Source organism: Sipha flava, unplaced genomic scaffold, assembly GCF_003268045.1.
Source record: "Sipha flava isolate LNK unplaced genomic scaffold, YSA_version1 88_pilon_pilon, whole genome shotgun sequence".
Classification (NCBI taxonomy): domain Eukaryota; kingdom Metazoa; phylum Arthropoda; class Insecta; order Hemiptera; family Aphididae; genus Sipha; species Sipha flava.
The window spans coordinates 240,632-252,877 of NW_020273630.1; the positions used below are offsets into that span (position 1 = coordinate 240,632).

Below are 12,246 nucleotides of genomic sequence, written 5' to 3' on the forward strand. Positions count from 1 at the left end.
CCGTTCAACTTACGTTTTCCGGGTTCGACGAGGTTTACTTATTTTTCGTCCGGCCGACTGCCGCTATTATTCGTGCGATGATAGCTTTTTACACGAACAATAATTTTGAAGTGGATTACACGTAGTGGGTACGAGTGTTTTGCGGGCTCGAACACAGAACCGTGCCCGGTACGGCGCTACGTAAAACGTTGGGATCGCGATCGACATGTCGTGTACAGACGGATTATTTACATTTCACTGGACGATATTACGTCGCGTGGGTACGTATTGCCGATATTCCACTGATCAGAAAGGGAAACATACGTGAAATCGCGAAATCAAACAACAATGAATCGATTAAAATCGGGCTATTGTATTTGTACGAAGACAATACCTACGTGTATTGGAGAGTATGCTAATACCGTGCGAATAGAGGCCAACGCTCTGAGAACGACTGCACTATTGTTGCCCTTGACTCATATATTCATCAGCTCGTTAAAGAAATAATAAAAAAAAAAAAACTAATGTTTACGTTTTCTCACGACAAATGCAAAATACGTACTACATAAATACTACACGTGCCCACGAAATCCGAGTGCACTCAAACACCTAATGAGACGACTTAAATTTAGATGGATACGTTGTTCCGGTTACCATTCAATTATCATCGGAATAAACACGGCTAACACGTGTGTGCGCGCGCGCGTGTAAGTGTACGAATACGCAATTAACCGCGCGCTCCGTTCGAATTTTTTTTTCCGGTAGACTATTCGCGTTGTGTACGAACTTTATCTGTTCGTTTATTCGTATCGCGATACGTGCAGAGATTGTTAGCCGAGCAAAGCAAACATAACAGGAGAAACAAGTGAGCTGTATCCAGAACGATTTGAGTGCATGTTTTCGAAAATCAAGCTTTAGAACGCCGAGTTTTAGAATGACAATATTTATAAAATCTATATTTTAGAATATGAAACTTTTAGAAAATTTATGTTTTAGAAAATGTTAAATGGTGTTTTAGAATATAAAACATTTTCAATCCTTTATTATATACTCATCCTGGTAGACATTCATTTATCTCCGAAATTCAAAAAGAACAACACGAAACTGAAGCAATAATCGAATCGTTGATTTCAAACAAAGTAGATATTCAAGAAAATAAAATACAATGAAACACGGAATAATAACTTATTGCAAATATTTAAACGAATAGTTGATGATTCTAATTATAATTTAGATGAATTTATGAGAGCTATTGCTAATAATCTTAAGTATTAACAATTATTATATTTATTTTTTAATATAAAAAAATTATTAGAAAACATTATATATGCGAGTAAACAGCATAAAAATAAAAATATTTCTAAAAATTTAAATTCTAAAAGTTTTATTTTATAAAACACAGTGTTTCTACAACTTGATATTCTAAAACCCAGCATTCTAAAATATGACTTTCTAAAATCTGCCTCAATACCATCCAGAACCGATTGCGACGGTCACAAAATGTCTTATCTCTTCTTTCTTTTTACATCTTATGGCGTGTTCGGTCAATCGGTTTACTCCGAATTTAACACAGTGATACGCGAAACACACACGTGCACAACAACAACAACAAGCGTGCACCACGTTCCAAGCGGTGCCGCAACTACACTGATTCGGAACTGTGTGCAAAAATAAAATTAATGCCTCCCCGTCCGCGTCCGGACTCCGTGCATTTAATCCAAGGGTCGGCAATTGTCGGAAGGCAATGCTCTGGACCCTGTCAACTTTTATTTTCACACTTCCAATATTGTAATTTTTAATATAAATCGATTTGAATAACAAAATAATTATTTTTATTTTTACACTGCTATTTTTAAAATATAAAGATTTGAAAAAAAAAATTTTCACCAGACCCCATTGATTTATTATTTTAAACTTTAAGATTCCAATGTAAATTACTTTCCGACCCCTGCCTTTATCCGTTGGTTCTCTACCAGAGTGACATGGACACAGTGTAGGGGTAACACGAAATCTCCACGGGAAAAGGAAAAAAAATAAGAAAATAATAATTTTAATAAAATCTTATTATTACCACAACAGTCGTGTAAATACCATACCTTTAAGTTTGTATCTTTATATTATTTAGATCCAATAAACACGCACAGTATTATTATTAACGCAAAACCGTTGCATCATCGATTATTTTATCGACTTAACCGGGGTCGTTAGTTAGTTACTTTACACTCGTTAGATATGTAGTATTATTATATACAAATAAAACAAATAACAAAACAAATATACAAATCATTACATTTTTTCTGTTTTTTTTTTTTTTTTTTTTTTTTTTAATTTGCAAATTTAAACTTTATAATGTCAGTATTTATTGAACCCTGCAACTAAATAAAATTTAGGTGTACTTATTATTTTTCTGGGTACCGAATTTTTTATTTTTATTTTTGTTATTTTAAGAATTATTCTAAAATACACAGTTAAGATTATTTATTATTTTAATGTTAGGGTGACGTGGTGTTCGATTCTTGTGGCTAAAGGTGACATGAATGAGAAAAGGATGAGAATCACTGCTTTGATCATTTGCGACCAAACTGTTTTGATATCCGATCGTGCAAACGCAACGTTGACGTACGACAATGTGTACAAAACCAAATCGATCAATTATTGTTCGATCTCGATTATAACAAAACTGTTTTATTATTTTGCTTTCTACACATTTTTCAAAGGGCCCCATTAGGCCGGGGCCTGCGGAACGCACCGAGTACACCGGTCCCGAGAGTCATTCGAACAACTGCATCACGCACGAAGGCGTGAACCGGGCGTAGACCACCGTGTCCCGGACCGTGGACACCGTGGTCAAGACGGTGGCTAACGTTCCGCCGGATACTATGACCAGCAGTAACACCAACCGCTTGAAGCCGACCACCGGGGGGGCCGGTCCGGCGTTCGGAAACGTGCGGTAGCACGCGGCCGCGGACGTTTTGACTTTCGACCGGCGCAACGATCGCATTTTCACGTAGAACAACGGCGGCAACAGGAACATCAACGGGCCCGTCAGCAGCGCCCCGATCAGGCCCATCAGCAGGTCGAATCTGGGCACGGCCTCGCCGACGGCCACCGCCAACGCGACGACGGCCGACCTGAGCGCGCACCTCCTCCAACCGAATTCTGAAACGCAAATGCGAGTGTGCGGTTAAATGCCGTCCGGCGGGCGCCACGCCCCCCCTCCCCGTCGTCGTCGTCACCGGGTCGCCGGGCGAGTGTCAACGTAGCCAACGCGGCCGGGCGGCGACGACGACGGTGCCGGTGCGTCGTTGTACACTTGTTCGCGATCGACCGATACGTCAGATGATTGCCGGAGTTCCATTTCTGATACGGTCGAATCGATTCCAACGGTCGTTGAAACTCAACTGTGCGTATTATCTATTTATGTGTTACGAACGAAAAATGGTAGAAATATTTCGATCACACCTTCGGCGTTTGCGTGCTACATTTGGATGAGATCAGGCACGCCCGCAGAGATGTAGCTCACTTAGTGCAAAATACTTTTAGTGCCCAATGTGAGCCGTGGTGCCAAATCCCCCCCACACCCTCTAACGCTAATCAGCTGACATATCTTGTTTTTTATCATCGCGATGATGAGTATAACTAAATTTATTTAAAACGTAACTCATTGTATTTATTAGTTCTAACAAAAATATCATTGTTGACCAAAACAAATGTGTTAATAAACGCGTGGATAGACGCAACTGTATCCAGTACTAAGGTGCGACAGACGACGGTTTATCAGAATAGATATTCAATGTTTACTATATTATGAATAATGATGGGCATAAATTGTTAATTAACAAAGAATGAATTTTTATATTTTATTATTTATTCAAAAAATTTAAATTATTAAAACTCTCAAGCGGTGCATTTACTCCACTTGCCCTCCTCTTCCGAGTGTGCCTGAATCAAATTTTAATGGAACTGGAACATGTTGAAAACCGTGCATAAAATATCGACTATTAGACATCGTCAAAGATACAATGATTTTATTGTTTTTATTAATTAGTTTTTTATTTTTTTTTTAAATTTTATTTTGTTCAATAAATAAACCAAATAACTTTCTCTCTGACCTACGATAATTTTAGCCATCACGTTAAATGACTAGGCAAATAGGATTGGTAACAGAGCAACCCAGGAAGGGTTTGATAATCAAACGGCTCATTTATAATTTTTTTTAGAAACAAACTTGTAACAGCATATAATTGATAAAGTAACCTCGGTTCCATAAATTTTTTACTTATATCTGCATGTTATAGATCCAATCCAGTCTTGGACAAAATTATACAACACTATTCGTTTCTTTCATTATCATCTATCACAATATTTCTGAATAGATAAACATGATTGCTGGGGTACGTATTTTCAGTGCAGTATTAAAATGTACCAAACAGTTGGGCATTCATACGATTTAATATGATTCATATTATATTATTGTTCTAATGCTTCTGGGCCGGTACATTCTAATAACCGTCACCGACCCAAGGTACTAAATCTCCTCAATACCCCTGGCCAGTGCGCCACTTGCGATGTCTAAACCGACCGATCGAATTAGAGCCATTACCAACAACGACCAGTAGTCTTTGCTGATAATAACCGACCCTTGCGGTACCGTAATGTACAACAAATCGTCCGTGAAAATAGTACATTATTTATACCTCTGGGTATCCCGAGAAAATGTTCGATGTGCTGGAACAACGCCGTGGTGCTGACCGACGTCGATAGACATATCTGAACCGTGACCAGACTTATGTTGGCGCTTAAGTAACGGCTACTGGACAGATCGTTGAGTAGATTCGAGCTCAGTAACGGTCCGAATCGCCAGTAGCCAATGACGGTGGTGATTAAAAACAAGCCACACGTTACTGACACGCCCGAACGCAAAATGGAACAGACAATACAATATATGAATCACTAATTTCAGAAAGGAGACATGTCCACTTTTTGCAAAATTTAGTTTTTTACGTATTTGTATTTATCTGCCTTAAATACATATTTTGTGTAAACACGGGACTAATCCATTCAAACATTCAGAAAAGTTAGTATCAAGGTAATGTACACATTTTTAAACCTATCTCTTTCCTAATTCTTGCCTAGATAGATTTATGTGTCTCCAATAAAAAAAAGGTTTTGTGGACATGTCCCTTTTCTGCTAGATAGGTGTGTAAGTGTTAAACGTTTATCTTCGTATGCGCACGTTGAACGCCTTACTCGAGAATGCGCAGATGATCACCAGTGGCAATCTTCGTTTGTCGACCATGTCCATCTGCACGGTAAGCACAAGCGGATGCACGTCAAACTAGAACACGACGCATGAATAACATCTGTTATTCATAAAACCATAACATCATAACATTCATAACAACAACGCCTGTTGCGTGCGCTCATTCGGATTCGCTTATCGCCGAATGATTAAACGTCGACCTTACCTGAAACGCCAATATCCCGTAAGCAAGAGCGATACTGTCCCACGAAGTTTCGGGTAGGAACGCGTCGACTTCACGCGGTGTATCAAACATCGTTATCCACGTCAACACACTTACTGAGCCCACGAAAAATACGGAGCTCAGCGCGATCCATCTGAATGAAAATATCGAATTACAGGTCTAACGCGTTAGATATGTGCAATATTATAATGTGTATTATATGAACCTTCAAATGTTTTTTTGAGGGGTGTTTTACATTATTGCCTATTTGTATTATAAATAATTTTCTCGTTTGCATGCTACAACTTTATCTCCGTTTTATTATAGTGCTCGATCGATGTGGATTTTTGGATTAGACATTTAGATTTTTAATTTTAAGGTTATGAACTAAACGAGGAGTTTATTGGTTTTATCATACTATGTATGTTTTTTTCATGTGTCCACGTACACGATTTCGATCAGAAAAAGTGCTCTGATCATCAACAAGTAAAAATTAAAATAATTGAGAACAACGAAGAAAAAATTGTAAAAAACTTAAATATAAACCGAAATCCAAACCTTCATCAGTAATAATCGCATTTTGTCACGCACTATTTTTTTTTTTTTTGTGTCCGTGTCACGGTTTAGACCAGAAGGATGACTCCGATTATCACAACCAATACCTGTTAAAGATTTCTGATAGAAAATTGTGTCTAGTTGATACTTTCAAAGGCTAATTTCACCAATTTTACAACAGTTTTTATAATAATTTCGAAAAACTGACGAAAAGTTATTAAAGTACAGCAATATTTACGGCATACTGTTTTCCGACAAAATCGAATTTCTTTTTTCACTTTAACTCAAAAAATAATATTCGTTAGAATATGAAAATTTCACTGCTTATAATAGATGGTTTAATTTTCATGTTTTCTTAATATTTTTTCAAAAATAACGATGAAATAATTTTGGTACGACGTAAAGTCTTGAAAATGTAACACAAATGTCCTCATACATATCCATTACTAATTCAAGAAATATAATTTAAGAGTGTTTAAATCAGACATTTTGACCTTACGATAAAAATCAGAAAATCTATTCAATTTTCAATATCTATACTAATATACTCGTATATAATAAATATGTATACTAATATATATATATATAGAAATATAAACTGCTCCACCCAACATATTTTACTCAGAATCGTTTTTCGGGAACAATGGTACATTCGTTTCAAGTTTAAAGTTAATACAGCAATTCCATTCATTCATCCATCATTATACATAAGAGTCTTGCCCTTTCTCGCTATTGAGATTTAAAATTACTATCAAAATTATTTAACCATTACTATTACAATAGTTAAAATCAATATTAAAATTAACTTTGAATAAATCTATTTAAACAATAACCGTAATATTTTAGAAATATTTTAATCGTATTTTTAAAATTTTTATTAGTACAAACGAATATTGTTACACGCATGTTCGTAAATTCGGTAAAAAATAGTTTTTGTAAACATATTTGACTTAGTTATTACTAATAGAAATAATGTTTGATTGTAAACCAATTGCACAGTTATGGACCAGTAACTGATTCGAAAAATATTAATAGTGTTTAACGAACATTTTTAAATTTTACGTACTTCATATCTTTCGGACTTCCAAGCCAAAGAGGTGGACACAACACTATTCCAATAACAATCAGCCACACGCATGGGGACACGTTAACACGGTCGTTCGAAAATGTTAATCCGAGTGTGTGAATATTGTAAGCCGCTATGAAATCATATATTTTGTTATCATCGATCACAGGTTGCGTTCGATTGGTGTTTCCGTCATTCATTGACCTTACCGATCAGAAGATTTGGAATACACGCACCGAACACGGCCACGTCCAACATAACGGTGACGATACATTTGGCTTTACCTCCGAAAATGAGCTCAGCTAAAGCAGCGTACGGATACCTAGTACACATTTTTAATACATAATTTCGATTTAGTGCGCGTGCTGCAGTTCGGTTTACCGCCTACCTACCGGTTTTTTTTCACGATGTTCGGTTCGATTTCTTCGGCCATGATCCAACATTTTCCCAGCAAAACGGCCGTGTACACCTGGACCGCAAACACGCAGACAGCCAACGGTATTCCCAACCATCCTGTTTTCATCTGATTATTATTCGATGCCGAATCGCTATACCATCGCGTACGCTGCTGTACTTACCGCATTTTATTATAGGTCCCGGCAGAACGATTATCGGATAGATACCGAACAGATCAACAATGCACAAGATTGCAAACGGCACCGTTAGACCACCGGGGTCCGCGATCATTTTTTTTTTCGGAAATGTTTTCAAACCGACGCTCGGACCATTATGGCGAAATCAGTAATAAGTTACACTTACAATGAGGAGCTAGCCATCACACTACACTGGACAAGCTCGTGATACACTATATCCAAGTTACACAATCGTTGCACGTGAAGCCCTCCGGAAACCCTATTCAACGCGTCGAGTATAATTTACGCGATGCGCCGGTCCGAACAGTAACTTTATATGTTGTAAAAAAAAAAAAAGAAAAACATACCGTTGAGCTGTTCAAAGTATTCGTCAATTTTTATGTAACGATTTTAATATTCCTGACAATTTTAATGTCTCATATGTATACATTTAAAACATCTTTTCATGATAATTTTTAACATATTTACAGACATTTATATTTATTGTTTTATTTTTTTTTTTTACTAGTAGAATATTCTATTTTATATGATTACTATTTGTGATACTTTTTTTTAAACCGGGTTCATTAGTCAAATAAGTACTGAAAACTAACAGTAAAATACTTGTATACACCTTCTAACGTTATCTTCTACTGCTTGTATCATTATATTTATCAATAATTACGTTTTTTTTCGGATTATTTTTATTTTAAACCTATTTTTACATTCAGAGAAACCTGTTTACTTTCAATACGTAAATTAATTTCTGTTACATTATATCGAAACCACTTAATAGTTCTGTTTATATCCTACCTATTTTTAATTTTTCACTCCGAAATAAAAATTGATCAGCTAAAGCTAAACTTTTAATCCTCGAAAATTCAAAATATTTAAAAATAATTCATGGCCTAATTAAAACTTTTAATAAACCTAATATTAATATGTACCTAATACATAAATGTTTCTATACTGCAATAAACACTTATATTAACTAAGATTCTGATCAAATGATTAAGACAGTTTTTGGTCTCGCGGTGAGTTGTAATAGTAATTGCATTAATTTATTTATTTCATAATGAAACTGTTATTTAATAAATAATGACTTTTGTATACCAAACACAAATCTATTAATTCTAGGTCATTAATTGTTCTTTATCATGATTTTCAATGTTTAATTTTGAATTTTAGGATTTCAAATTCAAATAGTTATGTAGCATGTAGTTATTTTTTTTTTATCTCAGATCAACAATTTTGTGAAAGTACAATTACAAAATGCTTTTTAAAATTTGAAAAATAAACTATAATAATAAGTATACATAGGTAGTTAATTAATGATCTTTTATCAACAAATATCAAATTTAATACCTTCCGGATCTAATGTACGAGTTAAAATATACATTTTAAACGTTGTTTTTATTGTCATTTCATCGCCTATAGGTATTTAATTCTTATAATACGACGAAAATAAATATTACCAGTTTTATATTAAATAGTTACTAGAATGTTATCATGTTTATCGTCTAAAAACCATTTCATTTTACGATTTGCTTGAATAACAAATGTACCTTTTCGAAACCATTTCAGCGTGTACTATGTCCTCTTTATGCATAAACCTTGTAGTATAAAGACGATCAGACATTGGATAAAGAATCATTATAATGTGTAGAAATCGAAACCTATAAGTATTAAATTAGAAAATATCTAATACAGATTTCGTGTAAATAAATTAAGCTTAATTGAATTTATTAAGTATTCAACAGTATAAAATGTTATTAACATATGCGACAGCGGTGGTTTGGAAAAAATTACCTTCTAAATCTATTCTTAACTATTAAGTTTCATATTATAAAACATTTTATACTAGAATAATGACAATGATCAATAATATGTGAAATGCACGAAAAAAACTTCAATTTTATGTAACCAATAAAAACATGGATATCAGTATTTTGTTTGGAATTATATTTTTTCATGTTGTAAGTCTGATGAAAAAATTATCATTCAAATAATATTATTAATAAAATATTTAAGAAATCTACAATAAGTGTAAAATACATTTATTTATTCTACATATTGACGTACATTTTACCTAGTATATTGTGAAATAACATTAATATTATACAGTTGCACAATAAAAAAAGCTATGAGGTGATCCTACGATAGTCCACAATAGAAATTATAAAGACCATAATTATCTAAACACGTCATTATTTATCCATTAATATCATTCCCAGTCGCCATTAAGAATACTTCAAAGTACCAACAGTACCGTTTTCTAATATGTCATGAGTAGTTTTCTAATATAGCATGTTCATAGACGGAGCACGAGCGTGCTCATGTTTCATAACATAAATAGCAGTAACTGCAATAAGCACCATCGAGTAAAACATGCTACTTTTTAGGTCTGGGAATGTCATTGTTGATTAATATGAGACGGCAAAATTATTGTATTATTTACCAGGTACTCTGCAGAGACTAAAATATCCTGGGTGCGCTACGACTTTGAAAATTCCAAGTTGAAGTATTAAAGTTTAGGTTTTTAATTGGAAACATTCCATAACATGACTGTTGCATGCAGTACAAAATTTAATAAATAAAAACATTAAGACAATATTTAAATAAAACACGCAATAAACTCAACTATATTCATTTTAAAATAATGTTATATCTTTTATATTTTTCTGATATGCAACATTCAAGTTGAAAATCTGCACTATCGTTTTCATATAAATTGATTACAGGATATTCTCTCAGAGAAAATCTAAAAGTAGAATGGAAAACTTCCAATGTACGTGATACTTAAATCTCAATAAATTTACTATATAACTTTGAGTTGTCTCAGATATAAAACTACATGAGCCTTTTTCGAATATACGAGTATATATGATGAAAAAAATGTTTAATGAATACTATACTTTTGTTAAATTTTAAAATCTTCATAACTGTGTAATATATTATTACATAGACATATGAAGAGTTTACTCGGCGCTTTACGAGTATAACGTACTGCTTATTAATTTTATTAAATCTACTGAAAATAAAAGAGCATATAATTAACCTTAAAATACGGAATATTTCTTTAATGTTGCGACGAGAATTATTTTAAATGGTTTCTTTGCTTAGATGCATTATAAAATACCATTGTTATTTTATATTTTTATTTTTTATACTTGTAATAAGTATTATTTAAAAAATTATATATTATAACTATCTACAATAAACATATACTATTGATCATAAATTATCTATAGTAAATTAGTATAAAAATAATGTTTAGTTGAACCCAATATCAATATAATCTGAAAATCAACGTTGATAAAAAAAAAAAATCCGAAAAGTTCCAACATACAAGTTATATGATATTCAATTTTTCCACTATACACTTTTTATGTGAATATCGCCTATAAATATTTAATTAAATAAAAAAGATAAATCATCAATAAATAGATACCCATTAGATCTATACTTTATGGTCGTCGGATTTCATTTTACCTAAAACTTACGATTACTTACGAACTTACGATATTTATGATTAATACATTTTTAATTACTGCAATAACTACGTAATAAAATTATATACCATTATCATTTTCAGGAGATGTATTAAAAATAACATTCTACGTAAACTTGACATATAAATTATATTATATTAAATGCATTACATGTTTTTCAAATTATATCAGTGATATTTTGTATGCTATGTAATTTTATTTATATACTTATTCTAGTGAAAAGTTAGCTGCGATTTTATATAAATATCGTACAAACAATGTACTCGAATTATTAAATCATTAAAATATAATACATAAGACATATTTGAGTTGTAGTAATGATTTTATAATGGTTTTTGAATGAGGAACTAAACATACATACGGATATAGTTGGTGGTATAGGTTGAAAAAAGAAAGGAGCTATAAGACACGTGAGACGATTTAAGTATTTGAAATTTATTTCACGTAATAACACATGAATTACTTCATTTAGAAATGAAATACTTGCATTCACTATTATGTGTGTTAGAATGATTAAATTAAGACAATCGAAAACGTGAAAGTATGAGCATCTCGAGCGAGAGACGATTAATGCATCAGATACAACAGTTACAGTTTAAGAATTACCTTTGAAAATAATCCAAAAACATCAACAGAGCTCTATACTCAAAATCCGTATTTTAAATTACCAAAAGTTCAAATCATAATTTTTCTATACGTCACTTTTTAAACTAAATTTAAACAAATGCACTTCTGCAAATTATTTAATCTATAATTAAATATAGATAATTTTATACAATTTATAGTATTATGATCATAAGCTGAACTATGGCTTTTAATGACAACTTAAGTAATTTATTTTAGTATACGTCAAAAAAAAAAAAAAAAATGAATGAAATTCGTCTTACTGTATTGATCCATACATGCTACATTAGGTTTAGGATTTTGTTTGATATAATTATGATTCGAAATTTTGATAAAGTAACTAAGAAAACTAACTATGTTTTTTTGGAAAACGTTTGAATTCTTGAGGTAAACAAAAAAGGCAATTTTTTATTTATTTTCTATTTTATTTTCAAGTGTTGTGATTATACTATTGCAATAACAATATTTATGTT

General features: G+C 32.7%; 1 protein-coding gene across 2 annotated transcripts; it reads right to left on the reverse strand.

Annotated features, from left to right (window-relative positions):
• Window positions 1-2,644: 2,644 nt before the first annotated feature.
• Window positions 2,645-7,917, reverse strand: LOC112693590 (amino acid transporter AVT1D-like). Of its 2 annotated transcripts, none has more exons than XM_025568719.1 (8): window positions 7,644-7,917; window positions 7,458-7,578; window positions 7,275-7,387; window positions 7,066-7,198; window positions 5,448-5,598; window positions 5,230-5,317; window positions 4,677-4,883; window positions 2,645-3,138 (listed from the first exon to the last, which is right to left on the reverse strand). In XM_025568719.1, the coding sequence occupies exons 1-8, from the start codon at window positions 7,750-7,752 to the stop codon at window positions 2,750-2,752; spliced, it is 1,311 nt and encodes a 436-aa protein (XP_025424504.1). In that variant the 5' UTR covers window positions 7,753-7,917; the 3' UTR covers window positions 2,645-2,749. The 2 variants fall into 2 exon arrangements, with proteins under 2 accessions (XP_025424504.1, XP_025424505.1); XM_025568720.1 differs by having other exon boundaries at window positions 7,458-7,588; window positions 7,644-7,727.
• Between the last annotated feature and the right edge of the window lie 4,329 nt (window positions 7,918-12,246).

Coding starts and splice junctions, on each gene's coding strand:
- LOC112693590 (XM_025568719.1), bottom strand. CDS start 7,752: ATGATCGCGGACCCCGGTGGTCTAACGGTGCCGTTTGCAATCTTGTGC. Junction 7,199..7,274: donor TATTCCAAATCTTCTGATCG/GTAAGGTCAATG, acceptor ATGATTTCATAG/CGGCTTACAATATTCACACA. Junction 4,884..5,229: donor GATCATCTGCGCATTCTCGA/GTAAGGCGTTCA, acceptor CGGGCGTGTCAG/TAACGTGTGGCTTGTTTTTA.